Source organism: Populus nigra, chromosome 8 (assembly GCF_951802175.1).
Source record: "Populus nigra chromosome 8, ddPopNigr1.1, whole genome shotgun sequence".
In the NCBI taxonomy this organism is placed as follows: Eukaryota; Viridiplantae; Streptophyta; class Magnoliopsida; order Malpighiales; family Salicaceae; genus Populus; species Populus nigra.
Genome location: NC_084859.1, coordinates 11157430 through 11179050, shown reverse-complemented (window position 1 = coordinate 11179050; position 21621 = coordinate 11157430). Strand labels below are relative to the sequence as shown.

At 34.0% G+C, this 21621-nt stretch overlaps 3 protein-coding genes across 5 annotated transcripts; 2 read left to right on the top strand and 1 right to left on the bottom strand.

Annotated features, from left to right (window-relative positions):
- The first annotated feature begins 924 nt into the window (after positions 1 to 924).
- On the top strand, positions 925 to 7590 carry LOC133701728 (ATP-dependent Clp protease proteolytic subunit-related protein 4, chloroplastic). Of its 2 annotated transcripts, none has more exons than XM_062125774.1 (8): positions 925 to 1281; positions 2165 to 2368; positions 3417 to 3472; positions 4380 to 4506; positions 4639 to 4716; positions 5889 to 6002; positions 6089 to 6203; positions 7335 to 7590. In XM_062125774.1, the coding sequence occupies exons 1-7, from the start codon at positions 1000 to 1002 to the stop codon at positions 6158 to 6160; spliced, it is 933 nt and encodes a 310-aa protein (XP_061981758.1). In that variant the 5' UTR covers positions 925 to 999; the 3' UTR covers positions 6161 to 6203; positions 7335 to 7590. The 2 variants fall into 2 exon arrangements, with proteins under 2 accessions (XP_061981758.1, XP_061981757.1); XM_062125773.1 differs by having other exon boundaries at positions 7004 to 7590.
- A 2495-nt stretch (positions 7591 to 10085) lies between these two features.
- LOC133701126 (expansin-like B1) lies at positions 10086 to 11725 on the top strand. Its single transcript, XM_062124942.1, has 4 exons — positions 10086 to 10327; positions 10521 to 10627; positions 10914 to 11225; positions 11356 to 11725. Exons 1-4 carry the CDS (start codon positions 10195 to 10197, stop codon positions 11554 to 11556), a joined length of 753 nt encoding a protein of 250 aa, XP_061980926.1. The 5' UTR covers positions 10086 to 10194; the 3' UTR covers positions 11557 to 11725.
- A 1821-nt stretch (positions 11726 to 13546) lies between these two features.
- Positions 13547 to 17319, bottom strand: LOC133702301 (histone-lysine N-methyltransferase, H3 lysine-9 specific SUVH5-like). Of its 2 annotated transcripts, none has more exons than XM_062126615.1 (2): positions 17129 to 17319; positions 13547 to 16740 (listed from the first exon to the last, which is right to left on the bottom strand). In XM_062126615.1, exon 2 carries the CDS (start codon positions 16691 to 16693, stop codon positions 13727 to 13729), a length of 2967 nt encoding a protein of 988 aa, XP_061982599.1. In that variant the 5' UTR covers positions 16694 to 16740; positions 17129 to 17319; the 3' UTR covers positions 13547 to 13726. The 2 variants fall into 2 exon arrangements, with proteins under 2 accessions (XP_061982599.1, XP_061982598.1); XM_062126614.1 differs by having other exon boundaries at positions 13547 to 16737.
- Between the last annotated feature and the right edge of the window lie 4302 nt (positions 17320 to 21621).

Genomic DNA, 21621 nt, shown 5'->3' with positions numbered 1-21621 from the left:
GGCGCCAAAGTGAAAAGTTTGGGAGCGAGCGAGGGAAAAAAGAGAGAGGAGGGGGGTACATACTAGATGGCTGGGCCTACAAGCATGCGATTCTTTGAAATTGCAGTAAAAATTATTTTTTAAAAAATATATAAAATAATATTATTTTATTTTTAATATTATCATATTAAAATATTTAAAAATACTAAAAAAATTATTTACAATTAAAATTTAATAAAAAAACCAATTCAATCACGACCCTAAAAAATCATAATGAAGAAGAGGGTTTGCATTGTAATGGCCATCAAGTCCAAGTCTAATTGTAAGCTATATTTTTTTAGTTTTTGTTTAAAAATAATTTTATTTTATTTTATTAAAGTTAATTGAATATACTCTGGAGTTTTTGTACATGTTTAGATTAAAATAAAGTTCATCCTAACTTTTTTTTAATTTTATTTATTAAAATTTAATGTTTCTTACAAAAACAAAATTAGATTCAGATTTTTCTTTTCATCTAAACTATTTTTATTATGTTTAATACGTGTTATAAAACTCAATAATTGATGATAAAAAAATTATAAATAATGAGTAACATGATTTAAAAAAATAATATAAAAATAAAATATTTAATAATTTTAAAAAACATTTAAGTTGAGATTAAAAAACAAATTATTAGCATTTTAAAATTGCAAAACCCTATTTTTAGCTCCAAAATACCTTTGACTACACTATATACTTAGATCTATAGATAAATACAATACACGAAAATCAGTAACCTTTCAGTCATTTTCTTTTTTATTGAAAAATATAAATCCACACAAAATTTAACAAAATCCAATTTCATTTTTTTTTAAATAGTAATCCTGTAAAACTAGTTGGGCTTTGATGGTTGGGCTCTGAGCCAATGCATGACCCATCAAACATTCAAAAACCAGAAACCCAACAACAACTACTTCGCTTCACTTCGATATCTTCTTCATTTCGCCTCACTCTCACACCCACAATCCAACACCACCGTCAATGGCGGTCGCAACTGCAACGGCATCGAGCTTCGGGTTCCACAAGCGCATGTTAGCATCACCCACGGTATCTTCACGAACTATAAATCCTAACAGAACCTTAGCTCTCTCTTCCTCCCCTTCTACTTCTTCTTCTTCAAGGGCCTCTCTTTCAACCTGCTTTCTCTCTCCCTTCGCTGGGGGAAGCATCACCTGCGACTTCTCCGGCACTAAAATTCGACCCGAATGCCTCAATCCAGCTTCAATTTCGAGTTCCAAAGGCAAAAGAAGCGTTGTTACCATGGTATGAACTGTTGACTTCAATTATTTTTATCTTAAATTTTTCTCTTTCAGGTTTAAATTAACGATAAAATGCAATTAATTAGTAATTTTTATTGTTATTGTTTAAAGCATAAACATTGGAAAGTGGATAATCTAACTGTTTTGCCTACACTTGTGTTTGTGGCTCGCTATTGAGGATATGTTACTAATGGAATCTTTTATGGGTTTTGAGAGTTGGGGAAAAAAATCGAGCTGGTAAGGAAGGGTTGCACTGTGTTTGCAATTACATGGAGTTGAGATTATTTGCGACTGAGGATTTGTTATTAATGGAATCATCTTTTCTTTTAAATTCTTTGTTGTGTCCTCCTATTAGGGAAGGAGTTTCTTTAGATTTTTGTTCTGCATGACTTCCCCGGTGCTTTCATTTCCCTTAAGATGATGCCTTATTTTCCTCCTTATATTTTTCCTCTAACAACATATGAAAAGTCAGTTAGCTGGTCCATGATCGTTCTTGATTGCACACACATCATCTCTTTCCTTCCTACATCCAAGAACCTGGGATAGGTTATACATACCTTTCCAGCTGTTGTTGTCCATTCAAGAAATATCGAAGTTTCAAAATTTGTTGACCTAGGAGTGGCTGTTATTGCTTCTGTTCATGTTCCTAACCTGGTTGATCTCTGAAATAAACATTGCTTTTGTTACCATAAAGTTTTTTGCAGTGTGTGGGGACTTGACAAGCTCATTAGTTTGCGAATTTATTCTAAATCATGTATCAATCATGAGTTGAATCTTTACAGCATTCTTTATTCTATGTTCTTGTTGAGTTGAACCTTTATTTCAACTATATCATTGAAAAGTTGTCATAACTGCAAGCTCTTATTTGTCTGTTTGAATATGTCCAGGTTATTCCATATACCAGGGGAAGTGCATGGGAGCAACCTCCTCCTGACTTGGCATCTTACTTGTTCAAAAATCGGATTGTTTACTTGGGGATGTCTCTTGTTCCTTCTGTCACGGAGTTAATACTAGCAGAATTTCTTTACCTTCAGTATGAAGATGAAGAGAAACCTATTTACCTATACATAAACTCCACGGGCACAACTAAGGTTGAGTGTTTTTCATGTTTTTTTTTCTTCACATGACTTTGTGCGTGCATTTTTTTTTTCCATGCCAGTGTTTATTTATCCAGAATGTCATGTTGCTCCCATAGAGTTTTTCATAGTTGACTTTGATATGCAAAGTGGGCTACACTTGTAATCTTGTTGGTGATTGTGGGCAGCATATAGTCTTCTGTTTCAATCGGGACTTACAGTCCTGAGGAGGTGGAAACTCCCTGGGAGTTCAACGAAAGACTTTAAAACTTAGTCATTCTGATAATTGCTAAATATTTGTCTGTATTCAATAAAGAATCCACTCTTCTATAGAAGCTTGTTTATGCCAACTTATTTTATTTAGTTTTAATTTAAAGATATGTATCTAGTTAGAGTTCAGCTTGAAGAAAAATATTAGTACTTTAAGAAAACTTGAGAATTGGTAAATAGAAGGGTTGTTGTGTCAGAAACTTTAGTCACTTATTGAACTCACAACACTTGTTGATTCTGGAATTTCATATTGTGTTCGTTAACTCTGGGTATTATTCAGATTATTAAGGGCATGTTGGAAAAAAAATTACATTGTAACTTTGTTTAGTGTGGTGTAAAATGTAGCAAATAAAATAAGAAGGTGAGTGATAAAGTAAAATAAAAAGGTTGTTTTTTCTTGGAGGCATAAATGGTATTGCTTTTCTAGTGTATGCCATCTTTGTCAACACAAAATAAGATAGAAAATTGGTGTATTTCAATTTTAACATGAATGATGGCATAAGATCACAATTTGGCATATATTGTTTGGATGCCATGAGTTTTGAGTTATTCTATTTCTTTTCTCTTCTACCTTTCTTTATATAATATCAATTTAATGGCTGGATATCAACAACATTATATAACTATATATGATATTAGCTATTATGTCATTGGACTCAATGTAGACGCAGGTTTTGGTTTCACACATCTGTGTATCATTTCGAAAAGACTTTAAGAAGAAATAGAAGCTTAAAAATTGTACTGGGCAACAATGGTATGCTGTTGACACTTATATTTTCTCATGTTTTTTCAGGGTGGGGAAAAGCTGGGATACGAGACAGAGGCTTTTGCTATCTATGATGTTATGGGGTCATAAATCACCTTACCTTTATTTATAATTCCATGTTATTATGAAATCCAGTTTTGCAGTTCCTATTTTGCATTTAGAGTATTTCTCAATGATTCACAAAACTGCCTTTTATACCCCCAATTTCTGTAGGTGGCACTTGATTTGTTTATGTTATGAATCATGCTGACACCTCATGGTAACCTGGCAGCCTTCTCAGGCTATAAAATCTAACTTTGCCTTCAAAACTAGTCCTTAAGATCCAGTCTGAATTTTCCCAAAATTGCATGTTCCTGTACTACTCGTTGATCTTTCTATCTGAGTTTCATTACTGAAGGGAAATATGTTTAAATCAGTGGAATCAATTCTTAATTTATTTTGAAAGGCTTGAACTGAAAGGACGAAATTATGAGAATAGTTTTTGCAAATGCTTCCACAGCAGCCTAACAGATTATGAATTGAGATGAGTTCTCCAAGTATGTTTATTGCGTTGGACTGGATGAGGAAGATGTTTGTGTTGGAGTGTATGCCATCTTCTCATTAATGTTAGCCATGTCCATGCTAAAAGCACAGTTTACTCTCCTGCTTTCGAGTATTAATGTATGCTTCTGTAAATATTTATATGCCTGTGAGTGCTTTTAATAATACGTTTTAATTTATCATCTTCAAAGCCTACTGGCTGATGGTGAGAGCAGACTAGTTTAGTTCTGACATGAGCGTATCATATGTACACCTTTATTGGCGATCAAGTTCAGCATATATCATAGTGATAATATTTTATTGGTGGCCTTTATTTCAGTGTGTTCTCAGCTTTGTGATGTTAAAAATAAGTCAATTGACATTTATGAATGCAAACCATTACACCTTCCCACCATTGAGGAAATTCTTGTAGTGTATATTTTCTTTGATGACAGTTTTACACCACTGCAGGTATGTCAAGCCACCTATATTTACTCTTTGTGTTGGTAATGCTTGGGGAGAAGCAGCCTTGCTTTTGGCTGCTGGGTCAAGGGGAAACCGTTCTGCTTTACCCTCATCAACAATCATGATGAAGCAGGTATTTCTTGGATAGGTGGTGCTGCTCAATTCTATCCAACTTCTTTCATCTTGCAAGTTTTTCTTTCTTGACTGCAATCATTCTCTAGAATTCAGAGTCAAAACTTTGTGCACTTTCTCAATGATTCTACAGCCAATTGGGAGATTTCAAGGTCAAGCAACAGATGTTGAACTTGCCAGGAAAGAAATAAAGAATGTGAAAACAGAATTGGTAAGATTTATGGTTACTTTCTATTACTTTTTTATAAGAACAGTTATAATTTTTGGCTACAAAGTTTCCAACCTCAATCTATGGTTGCTGGTTACTAGGAACTGTTTTTTTCTTTGGCGGGGTGTAGTCCCTATTTTGTGAACTAGTCTGAACAATGACCTAGAATAGGGATGCGAAAATGTCTTCACACCTGTCAAAGATGAATGCCAAAAGATGTTCTATATTTCCTCTCTTTAGTAAAGCGATGAGGGATAATGATGGCAATTTACCACAAGAAGACGGGCCTCATCCTGACCTCCCTTAACAAGGTAACTTGGTGATCTCGAGAGTTGGGTTGGGGACGCACAGTTTCTCATCTCAACTCTCCTTGGTGTGGGGCATGATGGGTGGGGGGGGTAAGGAAATAAACAATCCAGGTTGAGTGGTGCTTAGGTTGGTTTTTTGCATTTTACTCGTATATCAGTTTTGCAAATTTACTTGTACATTTGTATTACAGGATACAGAACCAGTCAGAACATTGAGTTCATGTAAAATTGTTTCTTCATACCTCACCCAGTCATTATTTACTGGTTAACAATGAAAATTCCCGGGACTGGAGTGACATCAGAAAGAAAGATGTGAGAAAGGGATCCTTTTCTCCAACCACAAACCTCTATAATCAATTATTGTTTGGCCGGCATGTACACACAATTGGTACATCATTCATGCACTTTTGCCTCTGCTTGACCTCCCTACAGTTGCAAGTGGAAGTTTAGCAAATACAACTGCAGGCTTGTTTGCACATGTATGTGTTTTTGTGTCTGTCCAAGCACATGCTGGAGGGAGGGAGTTGGTGCAGGGACGAGAGGGGGAAAGAAACTGGGGGTATGAGGAGGATGTAGAGCTTCCTTTTGACTTCCCAAAAGCAACTGATATTTAATCTTAATCCAAGGTTCAGAGCCTTGGTTCAAAAACATAAACAATTTAATTTCTGGAAGAAGATGACATAGATTTACTTCCACAATTCAGAAGGCTTGAGAAATTTGCTATCTTATCAAGTGCTTTTTGGCTGTTGCAACTGCTGCAGTTATTCAGCATGGAAATTTTTAAATTTATCTGGAGTACTAATCACATGACTTGTACTCTGAACTTCAGCTATTTTAGAAACACATTTATCATTTTCCATTTTATAGGTCAATCTCTTGGCAAAGCATATTGGAAAATTACCTGAGGAGATTGAAGCAGACATTAGTCGTCCAAAGTATTTTAGTCCAACTGAAGCAGTTGAATATGGCATCATAGACAAGGTACTTCTGTCAAAAAAAAAAATCTTTTGTTTTTATTTTAGTTCTGCCATCCTGAATTTTACCTTTTCCATGATTTTTTTTTTCAGGTAATATACAATGAAAGGACCACTGAAGACCGTGGAGTTGTTTCTGACCTTAAAAAGGCACAACTGATTTGATCTGTTGTCAAAGTCGCAATTGATGATTATTAGGAGTAATCAGGTAAGCAACAACTACTGGTCATTGCCAGATCTTGGACTGTGTTAAAAATGCTTTCATGCATGTAAATTTTGTTTTCATGTCATAGATTGTCCATGACAAACTGACAATCTGTGCTTCCTTTCTTCCAGCAAGTGTGTGAGATTTTGTCTGATTTTTTGTAAAATTCAATTACAGCACTCGTGATTGCTGCCATTACATTTGAAAATTCTCGATATACGAATCATTTGGTGACCTCATGACATTGATAATGCTTGCATTAAGCACAGATCATTTTTTGGAAAAGTCAATACCTGAATATGTTTTCATGGTGTTCTAGTGAAATGGTTATTACTTCCAATTCATTTATGTGCGAACCATTTGAATCCTTCAAAAATAAAAGGAGAGAGAGAAAGGAACCTATTCTCTAGAACATGTATGTTCAATCACTGTCATATACCTCCTTTTCATTTGATGCACCAGCTTTGCATCAGTCCAGCTCGTAACCAATCCACTGCTCTTGCCCTGGAATGAAATGCAATTACTAGTTCTTTTCATGGCCACACCACCTCAGCATTATTGCTTCTTATTTCTTTAATGAGACGCTTGGAAAGTGTTTTGACTTTTAGCTAAATTGCTGATTTGTTTATATAGCATGTATGCGTTACAATTTGGATTTTCTTTTCAATTGCTCTGTTAAGATTGTTGGATTTTGAGATCCAGAGTGATTGAAAGAGACAATGTTGGTTAGTGGTTTTCCTTATTGTCTGGTAATAGGAGCTTCATCCCCCATCATATATGACATTTTCCCTTTTCCATCACAGATTTGCAAGTGAAGGTAGGGAATGCTGGGTAGTAACACTTAAATAGATATCAACCATACACATTTTGGCCCCAATTATCAACAGTGCCTCGTCCATTATTTGCTTCAAGCGTTATAGCCCTGTCTTGAGGGTGATGTCATACTTCACAAATCTGTTATGGTGATTGTCACTATCTTCAAGCAGGCCCACTTTCTCTTAGCAGGGATCCTTTGTTATGTGTTTGAACTGCCAAATTATGAGAATGAACCGCTGAGCTGATAGTTGTTGAGAGTTAAAATTACTCATGGTTTTCTACTTTAAGTTCCTTTCTAAAAAATTTCATTATTTCTAGGTTATTTTAATTAGCCTTTGGCTAGATGTCGGAGATTGAGTTGATTAAAGACTTGACAAGATGTGAACAGAAAACGTGCTTTGAAGGAGAAACAAGGCTGTGGGAATGAGAACCCCAGGCTATAGCTACTAAATATAATGTTCCCGCCCAGCAATAATACACTTGTAACATGTTTGTGGCATGGTATATCTGCTGGACAGATGCGCGCATCCCTGTAGTTTCTTTTGCTATTAATTTTGTTTTGCAGTTAATCTTAGATTAATGAATCACATTTACAGTGTCAGCAAACTATTCCCAGCCAAATTCTGTTTGCAGGCATCAGTAAATCTATTAGCACCATGTTTCGGTGCTCGGTTTTTGAAATCTAGAAACTTTGCCGGCACGGTTTTATTCAAGATTTGTTGGGGCAAGGAATGATTAGACTCCATGAAAGTCACGGTCTTCGCATCGTGGATAAGAATCTGGCAACTGTGAGATTTTACTACTGTGAAGAAAATCTTGATGTCCTCATGAGTGATCTGACAGTGGTGATGCTGGCTGGTTAAGCTGCTCTGTTTCTCTAGTATTTTTCTGACCTGGCGTGGTACGAAATTGCCAAGCGGACGACTAGAAAAAGGAGCTACCTGCCCCAATTTATCCCTGAAAAAATTAGATTAATGCAGTCTATCCTACCCGGAAATCACACTTGGTGGTATCTTTTTTTCCGCCTGGGTCGGCATGAAGTGCGTCGGAGCTCAAAAGAGTTTTCCAAAAAATCAGCTCGCTATTAAACAAAACAAAAATGTGCAAGTGGTAACAAAATGGTGAGTGCTCTAACTCCTAATTTCGAGTCTTATCCAGATATTGACACGAAGAAGATCTAAATGCAAAGCTTACCTAGTTTGACAGGCCTCCATTTAGTGCGTTACAACCAAACAATTAGTCTAAATGACCCTATCTCACTCCTCGGTTTAATGAATCTGTCTGTTAATTAGCCCATAGCTTTCAATTTTGACTCGGAGTCGTGCAACTCAAGATAACAAATTTCGTCAGTACATGTGCATGTATGTTTCGAGAGAAATGGGGTGGTAGGATTTTTTTGCCTGTAAGCCCTCGGCTTTGATTCAGTGTAAGAAATGATGACTAAATGGTATGTTTCCTGAGGATTATGAACTAAAAATTCAAGTTTTCTACTTGCACTTGATAGATATTAACTCTCGTGTGGTCATTATAACATCCGAAGAAACCGTGGCACCCAAGGCCTCCTCGAAAATGTCCGGCCATCAGCTCACTGTGCTCCACCACTATCAACTGGTGGGGACCCTCTCCTATCTTATTTAGATACATATTGCTTTTGGGGATGGAAAATATTTTTGTAAAAATTTAAATTATTTTTAATTATTTTATATTGTTTTGATGTGTTAGTGTTAAAAATAAATTTTAAAAATAAAAAAATATTATTTTAATATATTTTTAAATAAAAAATAATTTTAAAAAAAAACAATTATTATTATAATATAAACTAAATTAAATTTTCGAACCAACTAACTCTGGTTTTAATAAACTACCAATAACAAAATAAAGAAATGATTATCTAAAATAAAAAGAAAAAAAGCTACAATATCACACTTCCCAAATAAAGATATGGTATTGTCAATTAAAATGTTTGAAATTGTGATAGCTGTTATTTTTTGAAGTATTTTTTATTTATAAATATATTATATAAATATATTTTTTTAAAATAATTATTTTTAAGAATTATGAATCAAAACGATTTAAATCTATAAAAAATTAAAAAAAAATATTTAGATTAGCACTTCAAAATATAAATAGATCTTATCATATCGTAGTATATTATCATCACTTATCATGTAAAACCACAAAAAAATTGAAGAAAAAAATTTAGATTCTTTCAAAAGCACTTCAAAACACGAACGGTCCTATATATCGTAGTGTATTATCATCACTGATCATATACCATTTGGTATTAGCATCTAATTGACGAGAAGAAGTGTTCAATACTCTATAAGTTCTAAGAACTCGCTCGCTCTTTGTTTACTGAACTCAAAAAGAAATGATCACTTGTATTTGATTTCTGCTAACCTTCTTGAATGACTGGATTATACAACATGAATGTAGTAATTATGTAACTCTCTTCTTTCTTAATCCCATCCCGGTCTCGCCGAGCAGAAACTACTCTCAAATTTGATTGTTTATGCTTGCCTTTTCGTTTTATATAATGGCAGCAGTGGTGGACACGAGTTTTAATATGAACAAGTAACAAAATTAAAAATAATTAAATATTTTAAGAAGATGATGCACATCTGAAGGCACCATAAATAGTGGGTTTTCTTTTCTTTTTCCTTTTTTTTGAATGCCCAGAGCAAGTCGTTTTTCATACATTAAGATGATAATCCATTACGAGAAGTAGAATAATAATAGCATAATAATATTTAAAGAATTATTTTAATTAATGCTTGGAGAGATTATTTTAAGCTCAGGGAGCTGGCAAAAAAAGTGAAAAGAGAGATAACAGTTAAGAAGACTCTTGCAAATGTATCTTCTTTTGCCAATACCATGGAAAAAAGAGTCAAAGGGGTCAATAAAGGAGTCTCCATTTACATGTTGTACACCTCCATCATTAATCTAATCCTGCCACCTAATTAGTCCCATTAATTTGAAAGAACAACTGGGTTTTGATTCCTCACCAGCTACCACAGCCTCTCAGACCTCAGCTATAAATAGGGGTCGTGACAGTTCATAGGCTCTCATCCATCTTCTTCTTCTTCCTCCTCCTCTCATAAACTCTCTCAACTAGCTAGTAACCTTGCTTATACATATTACTGCGGCAGCGTGATAGCACTTATCACTAAGATAAGTTATGGGATTTGCATTTAAATATGGCTATTCCCTTCTTTGTATCATGGCACTACTGCCTGCAATAAGTTACTCCCAAGACTACACATTCTCAAGAGCAACTTATTATGGTAGCCCTGATTGCTTAGGGACACCATGTAAGAATATATCGATGTCTCCTATTTATTCAGAGTTCATTATATTGTTTATCATCTAGTCATGCAAATGCACATAGTTGAAAGACTGTAAGCTATATATATATATATATATATATATATATATATATATATATATATATGTTTTGCATGCATGAAACAAGCACTGACATGCATGTACTGAATAATATTGCAGCTGGAGCTTGCGGGTTTGGAGAATATGGAAGGACGGTCAACGATGCTAATGTGGCCGGAGTTTCAAGACTCTACAAGAATGGCACTGGCTGCGGTGGTTGCTATCAGGTACTTACTCAAATTCAAACCACTTAGTTATCCCAGTCTTAATTAAAAAGCAATTAGCTGCTAAAAATAAACTCCATCAAGATATTGTTTTCCAATATAATAAGTAACTGGTACTGTTTGTGTGCGTGTCATGAGCTTGCTGAAGTGCTTGCTTTTACATACTCCTCAAACAATTGGAAATACTTAACAATTTACGATTGTATTGATTATTAGTTAGGCTAATAAAAAAAAGTGCTAAGCAATGATAATGCTGATTTTACGTTTTGTTAATTAATGACAATTTCAGGTTAGGTGCAAAGCACCAAATCTTTGCACCGATGATGGGGTGAACGTAGTGGTTACTGACTATGGTGAAGGAGACAAAACTGACTTCATCCTCAGCCCACGCGCCTATGCAAGAATGGCACATCCAAACATGGCCTTAGAACTGATTGCGTATGGTGTTGTCGATGTAGAATTCCGGAGGATCCCTTGCCGTTACTCCGGTTATAACCTCATGTTCAAGGTCCATGAGCATAGCAGGTTTCCTGATTACTTGGCTATAATTCTCTTGTACCAAGCTGGCCAAAATGAAATTTTAGCTGTGGAGTTATGGCAGGTATGTTTCGATTTTCTTCTTCTTTCCAGTTTCTTGATGTAACCCCATTTCACACGATATATTACATAGGAACTAGCATGCGCAAAAATTTATGTGGAGTCTCTGATTTGTTTCTCAATTAAATGTGCAGGAGGATTGCAAGGAATGGAGAGGCATGAGAAGAGCCTATGGGGCAGTGTGGGATATGCCTAACCCACCAAAGGGTGCCATCAGCTTGAGGTTCCAAGTAAGTGGCAGTGCAGGCGTCACATATTGGGCCCAAGCAGCAAATGTTATACCGAGTGATTGGAAGGCTGGGATTGCTTATGACTCTACCGTTCAGCTTTCTTAAATATATTGAAGAAATAAGTTATTGGTTTGTGCACTGGTAGGGCATCCAGGAACCTCCCAAGTAATTGTTTCTTGTTAGCTTGCTTCTGTCTTTAGTTATTGATGTATTTTGTAATCCAGCAAGTGCTCTTTGCTGTGAAGTGTGAGCAATAAAAAATTGGGGTTCTGTACTTTGTATTAGTAAGAATATGAATATAATTCCACTTATTGGGATCTTTTTGTTGTCATTTGAGGAACGAATTGAGCATTACAAAACCAAGTAATCACAGAGAGAAGCCTGGTTATGTTTTATACCTAACTCCCTTAAAAATTGTGCTCTGCCGGTTCCAAATACTTTGATATAGCAGGGTAAATACACTACTATCGTGGCAAAGGGTTTAAGGAACAGGGCCTTAACTCGGCTCTCTCTGATCCAAGTGACAAAATTGCCAAGCTGCAAGTCAGCGGTGTTTGAACACAGGTTTGACAGGCACAGCACCGTCTCCCCCACCACACACATGACTCTTCTCACGCCAAGAAGCAAGCTCTGCAGAGATATAGCAGATAAAGGCTAACTGCTCCAGGTTTTCAACGTCAAGAGTGACTCGTGACGTACATGAGAATATAGCTAAAAACGCCATATCATTCACCACATGAAAGGGACAGGTGAAAGAAAGTTTGAAAACTTCTATCGTAGCTTTTTGAGAACCATATGAAAATTACTGGATACAGCTACAATTAGTTTGTTTACACCCATGTTAAAAGCATTTTGGGATTTCCCTTCTTAAAGCACAGATCTGGGAACAACAATATTACATGTAACTACTTGAAGATTTTAATCACCAAGCAATCAAACTACCTGGGACCCCACTAATGCACAGGTGCTGCCTCTTCTCGCAGGGCAAATCTTAATACAAGACGAGTGTGAGCGATTTGTTTACTTTCCTTTATCCTGTTTGCTTCTTGCCAAAAGGCTCGAGCACACCATAAGGCTTCTAGAAGTCAGAAGTTTGATATCTTAGCGAAGATAAGAATTACTTGCAAGTTACAAGAATTATACTTGTAAAAAAAAAAAAATTCGTTTCCTAAGAACTATGAATGTTGAAAAAAAGAAACTCCTCTCAACCACACAACCCTATTGATCGTTTACTAACAGTCACAGCATTTATCCCCAGATTGATTAAAAAGTGAGGCTTGGATTGTGCATAACAACTTGGTTTTAACATGGTTTTGAATCTTTTTTATGCAATGTCTTGAAAGAGTTGGCAAATTAAAGAGTTTAGTATACATAAAGAACAGGCTATGCTGTCTTTGTATATCTATTTATCTGTAGTGGCGACGTCCAATTTGCAGACTATAATAGATACCTAAAACAAAAGTCCAGTCCAGAAATCCTGACAAACACTAGACAGAACACAACTACTCGTATTGATCTGAAAAATATGGCCGCTATCATGGTGTGTTTTAAAAGCCAAATGCACATCATGCTCTCCCACGGTTCTAGTTTTTGTGTTTCTTTTTTGATAAAGGACAAGGATGACTGCATTGAAAAAGTTAGGTAAAGTTACGGCCAAAGACTAGCCAATAAGAAGATGGCTAGAGAAGGGCAAGGAAAATAAAAGGAAACCAGTCCAAACCAAAACCAAAACCAACCTTCAGAATTAAAACAAGAAGCAAATGAAGCCAGACAACAAAAGACAACTCTCTGGCCAAAGAAACATAATCGACTCTCTAGCAACAATTAACTACTTACTGCTTGCTAAATCAATCAGCTAAAATTTTGGCCCTTGAAAGCCTACAGAGAATGTAACACTGCAGAGTTCAAACAACTCTATTTCAATAGTTTGCGTATCTATCAATCTATTTGTATTGCCCACATAAACATAAATTGATTTCTTCATGGGAAATAGAATGTGATGCATTGGAACGGGCAGAACAGCCCTGATGCACTGGAAGTAGGCAAAAAAGCATGCATCGAAAATAGAGAAGAAAAAACAAGAGAAAGCAAAAGATCATTCGAACTCCAGCATCAAAACTAAAGTTATCAAAGATTGTGCTCCAGTGCACATATATCCAACCATGCAAACATATTTATATGGAGATACTATACCCATATCCATGATCCATTCAGGAACTTACAGAGAGAGAACTATCAATGCCTCATCAGAGTCCAACTATTAGCAGTCAGCCTCTCAATACATCCTACCAGTGCACTCTGGAGAACCACAATGGCAACTCTTCTTCTTTATATTGCCATTGGAGTCAAAAACCTGATCTATCATGTAATTGTAATGGTAAGTGAGCTCTTGCAAGGGAGGAATGTTCTCGACAGCAAAGAACATTATGTGAGGAATTCTTTTGTCATCATGGTCATAAAGAACATTTTGGGCATAAAGATTTGGGGAGCAACTGTGGTTAATGAATCTCCCCACGTTACCACACTGTGCTGCATCAATGGTGAAGCCACTGTTCTGCACTTCTACAACAGCATCTGGCTGTGCTTCAGGCATGAGGGTTGTAAGTCCATCCCAAAGAGAATTGTCATTGAACTGATTTCCAATATCAAACAAATACTCATCGTTACCAGTTCTTTGTTCAGCTTCTTTCTCTTCAAGGAGCTCTCCTGCATACTCACAGATAAAACTTCCTGAAGAAATTGAATTTAAAGATCTCACGCCCCATCCCCTTGATTCAGTTTTAAAGATTTCAAGCTGAAATTTGATACCATGCTGACTGACTCTATTGTAGCATAAAGGAGGACACTTGCAAGAAGGACCACACTCATACACTAGGGGCTTCGCTTCCACTATTGCGCCATTATAGTTATATGGGATCCCCCCTCCATTCTTTTCCAGACAAGGACATTTCCTAGATTCAGAGCAACCATTAATACAATCACAGCCCTTGGGAGGCAAACGGCGACACCAATGAGGATATATCATATGAGTTGTGTATTTAAATGGTGGAGGCTTCTCATCATTTATGGTGTTCACAGCACAAATGGGAATTTTCTCTTTCCCCTGTGAGATATCATCTACACAGACACCCTCCCGCACTTTAAATTTTTTGGACTTCTTCACTACATTCCAAGCAAGCTCTGGTTGACCTTGAATTCGAACCAGCTTAAACTTAAACACCAACTTACCATGTGACCCTATTTCCTGCCAGCACTTCTCCACCAGATACAACCCATCATAGATATAGGTCCTCCCTCTTGCATCAACTGAATCAGCCCCCTTTGAATCACCACGAATCACCCTTACAGGATTCTTTGCATCCATACTGTTCTTCAAAGCTAGATTACCTCTCTCAAGCTTCTGATCTTCAGGTTCCTTGTCTCCACTCATCATGTTGCCTCCAGAACCTGTGTAAATCAAGACATCTGAGTTATCTGTGTCATCATCATAGGCCCCAGATGATACAATACTTGTTGCAAGGAGTTTTCCATCTTGTTTCATATAATCTATACCACCCTGAATTTGGCGATGCAGGCCAACAATATTAAGCTCCACCCTGTAAATAAACTCATCACCAACTTCAACTCCTGGGACAGAACCAATAATGCGCTCACCTATGTTGACATATTTTCCTTTCTCCTTAAGAATCTTAGATGCTTGTAAATCAACCCTCCTACGAGTATTTCCTCGCTCCTTGAAATTTGCTTCTTCTTCATGCAAGAGCTTCCTGCAGATAGCCTGGAACAAACGCAATGTCTCCCTCACTTTGTTTCTAGTAACGATTGCATCATTGCCATTATCTTTGCCACGTGAAATGGTGGGACAAGATGGAGGAAGGCTCACATCAAAATTGTGCGAACATGCAACTACACGAAAATTATCGGATTCCTCACCATTTTTCAGATAATCTTCTTTGTTACATTCAGTCTTTTGGCCCACACCTCTTTCCACCTTTATAGTGGGAGATGAGTTCTTTTTCATAATTCCTCCATGTTTGTCTAACTCATTTATCTTCGTTTTCAAAGCAGATTTTGATCGTTCGAGCAATATGAAATTATGTTTCTGACCTTTGCTTTCTCTTGCATCACAAGCCAACATAGTAGGTTTATGCACCATCTGCCCCTTCCTCCATGGACAATTCCGTTCAGCTGGAAGACCCTGCACTACTTCCCTACCTGATGCAAGCTTCAAAACCTCAAACTTGTCTTTACGCATTGAATTCTTACCACCAGATAGGTCTGAAAGCTTTCTCTTAGAAATTTTATCCTCCAAGTAAACTGTAAGGTCCTTACCTAGATTCTCTTCTAGACCACCAACTTCCATTTTGACTGATTTAGAAACTGCCATGGAATTCAGGTCATGCTGATTTAGAATGATTTGTCGAGGAGATTTGATGCACCTTTCATGTCTATTCTCTTCAGCTACCTTCACCTTATTCACAGAAGAATCAGGTTCAATTCTAACTTTATCATCATCCATCCTAGAAGCACTTTCTAATCTGCTTTCATTAAGATCTCCATCTTTAACATCACTACCCATTTCTTTCACAACATTCTTCACCATTTCTTTTGTTGGATTTTCTTCGGGACCAGACTTCTCTTGACCCAAACTCTTCTTCTGCACAACAACCAGCACTTTCGCAGCCTCTACCTTGTTAAGAAGCGGAGCATTAGGTCCACAAAATGGAGGGAAGTCTCTGACAGCAGAGATTCTTCTCCGAGGAGGATAATTGTGCTGGACAAAATTTTCAACTGGAGCAACAACATCCACCTTGCACAGATTCTCTGATGCATCAGCAGTTTCATGTTCTAAAGCTTTTACTGCTTCACCCACAACAGAAGCTACTACCGATCCAACCACACTTACATCATTCAAAGCACCTACAGCCTCTGGAAGCAACATCCCTGCAGGCTCTTGCTTCAGCAATCCATGCCCATTCACCTGATCAGAAGAATCTATCGGCTCCTTTCCCTTGGTTTCCACACGATTTATTTTTTCAAGACAGCCATCACCACTTTTCTCCTTACTCGCTGCAACAAATTTTTCATTTTGTTTAAAAATCAGAACAGCCAATGGTCCACAGCCAGGGGGGAAATCCCGGACAGCAGAAACTCTCCGCCTTTTGAACTTGGGAGCAACATCACCATTTTCCATGGAGCACATCCCAGATTTATCGGAAGATACCACCCTCGTAGACTCCATTTACAGCAAATTGTCCACAAACCCCATTCAATGAACCACCCAAACTACTTAAAAGAAGATAATTACCATTAGCATTACCACCCATTTAATGCAAAACACACACACATACACACACACAGTAATTGAAACTAACCCTCCCTCTATTATTAATTACCAAACCAAGAACACCAAGTAGAAAACATATTAACAAACCAAAATAACATAAAAAAAATCCCATGAATCATCAAGCATTGTCTCCTCAGTTTCAAATGTTTGCTTAAACCCTAAAAAAATTATTAAAAAAAATGCATGTGAATTTTGAGGTTCATTGATGTCAAAATTTGCACTTCACTAGAAATTCAATAAGCAGAAGAAATTAAAAAAAAATTGAGAGAAAAAATCGAATTTTAGAAAATGATGCTCAAAAGAAACAAGATGATGTTGATGATAACTAACCTATAGGTGGTCCAGTAACCAAGCTAGTAGCGAACCTCGTATCTGTCAACAAAATCAACTTTTAGAAATGGCGGGGAGAGAGACTCATCGGCGGCAACAAAATCAACAGTGGACAAACAAAAAAGCTTCTTTCTTTTTGGTTCGTCTGTTGCAAATGCACAGAGGTAAAAGGAAAAAGAGGTAAAAGGAAATAATTGGTTTGTAAGGGTTGATCGGTTAAGTGACTGGGTTTTGTATTTTATGAATCAACTCAAATTAATTAGAAAAAATTAAAAAAAAATTAATATTTTATATTTTATATTAAAAAATAATCCATATATATATATATATATATATATATAAAAAAAAAAAAATTTAAAAGAATATTTTAAAAAAAAATTATTTTATATTGAAAAAATATTATATTATTCTTTTAAATTGAAGTATTTAAATAAAAGAAATTATTCTATATTGAAAAAATATAACTTTTATTTTTGTAAATATAGAATATATATATTAAATGACCTCAAATTTCACATTGAAAAAATAATTTCTTTCTTGTGAACATAGAATATATATATTAAAAGGTTTCAAATCTCATATTAAAAAAAATATTATGGTATTCTTTTAAGTTGAAATATTTAAATTAAAAAATTTTTTATTCCATATTGAAAAAACTTAACTTTTTTCTTATGAACATAAATTATATATACGAAAGGGCTTCAATATCACATCGAAAAAATAATTTTTTTCTTGAAAATATAGAATATATACATTAAAGGGTTTCAAATTTTATATTGAAAAAATAAAATATTTTTCTAGTATTTATATAGTAAACTTTAAAAAGTGTTAATAATCAACTAAAAAATATAAAAAAATACTGGAAAAAAACTACATTTGAAAAAAAAAATTCTTGTCCTAGCTCGCCTATGCCACTCGAACCATGAATTGACCCGTCAGGTTATTATATTAGCCGGTTTTTTATCCTACCTAGACCAATTCAACCATTAGAGTAGCCGGATCCCAAATCAATATACTGGTCAATCCGGATTTAATAATTATGGTTTGTACAGATGTGGCTAGTTTGCAATAATTCGTTCAGTGCACGCTCATGGTAATGGAATTTTCCTTGCACTTGTTGCATATAACTGGGTTTGGCGTTTTGGGCTCTAAATTACTAAGCCTATATCAACTTAGTTAGGATTTAGCCCATTTAAGAGTATGGTCCAAATAAAAATTTATAAAAAAATTAATTTTTTATATTTTTGAAATTATTTTAATGTGATGATATAAAAAATAATAAATATTATTTTAATACATTTATAAATAAAAAAAACTTTAAAAAACAATTCATACTATATTCTCAAATAAAATCATACTCATTTGTTTCACCTATTTACTAGGATTTATATAAGACTAACATTTTTTTATATATTGAATATAAAACCGTGTAAAATAATTATATCTTCAAGAAAAAGAAATTGTTTTCCCTATATAGAAGTCAAACTAAAATTTCTTATATATATTGAAATTCTTGTATTGGAATTTGATAAATACCAAGATATTTTGAAGAATTTTTTGGATAGAAAAATATTTATAATAATTTTGGTAAATACCCCAAAGGCATTAGGTTGTTGGTTAAATCTTAACTCTATACACTAGTATTCTGTTATTTATTTATTTATTTAGATATAGGAATATTATTGATCGATCTAACAATATCTCTCTTTTATAAATAATTCATCAACATATAATCCACTAAAATAAATCAAGTGGTTGGGATCTCAAGGTCTTTGTTAGATTGTTCATCTTGATGTGCCTATTATTTATTGATAGATTTTTATTTGCAATTTATCTTTAGAGTTATCAAATGGATTTCGACTTCACAATATTTGATGGGTGGGGGTATTGAGCTTCTCTAAGGCTTCGAAAGTAATTTTATATTAATTGATATCCTGCCGTAATAATCTATGGAATCATGAAGCTATATGACAAAAATCCATGAATTTTTATTTTTTTTTTTAGTCTAAAAGATCTAATTAAGATATGTTGTTGAAAAATAAATGTTACTCCTACCTATGAATTGCATCGATCACTGAATCATGTAAAAGAATGAAGATGTTATACATTTTAATTAAATATCATTAGACACGCATGGAATAAATGTATAGAATTAGATTTTTGACATTTTTATTTTTATTGTTTTACTTCTTTAATTTTTTAGATTCTCTAGGATTTTTTATTTTTATTTAATTAAGCATGTGGTTTCTTAAAAAAAATAGTGATAATTCTAGGATTCTATTTTATTTTCCTATTCAATATTATTAGTGTTGTCATGTTTTTTTATAATAATACTTTGATGGATGAAAATGAAATATATTGGGGTGTTTCTTGATAGTTATGATATTCTTAATTTTTTAGGGTTTTAACTTACAATAAACCTCCTATCTTTCGTTATACTTCACTTCAATTAGTATTATAATTGGTTAGCTTGCTTGATGATGAAGATATTAACAACATCTTCCCACCTTATAAAAAAAACTTAACTCACAATCAGCCTTTCTATAAATGCGTTTTTTTTTATAGGGATTTTTTAAAGAAAATATTTATTAAATGATAGTCAGAGTTGGAATCATATTTTCAAATAAAAAAAAAAACTCCTCGTTATCAAAAGGAAGGGAACACAAACTCACTTAACATTGAATATTCTAGAAAATAGAGTTCATGGTAGTATCAAGTACTTCTATCATAAAAAAAAATATATAAAAAATTATTAATTTTAGAGTTTATATAAAATGATTACGGAGAGGTTTTATACTAAACATATAAAAAGTTAGGTTATTATTACTTGATTTATTTTCAAGCTTCTCAAATACTAATGAGAAAAAACACAAAGACATATTATCATAAATAAACAAGGATGCCTTATAAAGAAGCAAAAAACCAATAAGTATTAACATTCTTAAATGAATTGCTATAAAAATAATATAATATGATTAGCGTTCCAGTACCATTAAAAAAAACAAATGAAAAACCACGTACATAGGCCATCGAAAATTCTTCCTATTAAAGAATCTAAAAAAATTAAGGCAGAATACATTGAAGATTTAGCAATTTCCAAAGTAGTTGACAAACTAGAATCAACGATTCCTAAGATTGGGGTGAAGTACAGTTGCGGAGCTAGAGTATTTTAAATGAGGGGGCAAATTAATTATCAAATACTATATTATATAAATATATGTTAAAAATCAATTCAAAACAAATATATTAACTCATATAAAACAAAATTAATTTAAAAATACTTTTAAAATGAAAAAACTTACATTATAATTATTATTTTTAAGTTTTCAAAATAACAAAATTCAGTTCAGTTACATAATAATTATAAATTTTTCATATAAAATTCATAATAAAATACACATTAATTCATCAAAAACCATTTCACATCCCATTACCATGTAACATGTTGTACATGATGCATGGATATGGATCATCATTGATAGTTTAAATTTATCATGATAGATCATTTTTAAAAACAAAAAAATAGTTTTTTTCTTTTTTTCTTAGAAAAATAACTTTTAATTTTGCAAATATCAATCTTTACGCACCGACAATAATTGATAACTAATTCAATTAAAATTGACATAGCCTTTAATTAATTCAAAATAATCAAATCAATATCTATTATTTAAAAACAATTTAAAATTATTAAAAAAATTAAGGGGGTAATTGCCCTCTAAATCTCCTATGTGGCTTCGCCACTGGTCAAGTATGAGGGATAATCTAAAGTCTTGGTACCATTCAACACTACATGAAGAACATAAGATGAATGATGTTTCAATATTATTAAAAAAGCAAATGAAAAACCACATGAGCCATCGAAAACCAGTCCGATTAAAGAATCTAAATAAATTAAGGCAAAAGACATCGAACATTTAGCAATGTGACAAGTAATAAATGAACTAGAATCGACAGTTTCTAAAATCAAGGTGAAATATGAGGGATGATCTAAAGTATGGGAACCTGTAACCCATTTGATCTCTCAAGAATCAATAATTCATGTGACCTTGATTTTTTAGGTATTAGGAAGTTTTACCTATGTTCAAAAATTCAAAATGAATCTTTCTTTGTTAAAATTGGATTTAAGTTATTCATGGCAAGTTATTTCATGCATAAAATGATAATTATGCTATATTCAAAATATTTATTTTTTGGGATGGAAGAGTTCAATTTCTAATAGTTAACTCAAACACAAATTTTTCTTAAATGGGAAAGCCTGCAGTGGGATGTATAGGTTCTAATTTTTGGCATAATTATTTTTGTTGTCCTACTTCCTTAACTGTGAAGAATTTTTAGGATTTGTTAGTTTTATCCAATTAGTCAAGTGGTTTATTAGACAATTAATAATAATAACAAGATTTTATTTTTTTCATATTTTACTTTCTTATTTAGTATTATTAGTATTATCTAGTTTTTTCTATTTAAAAGGTTGTAATGATATTTTGGCAAGAATA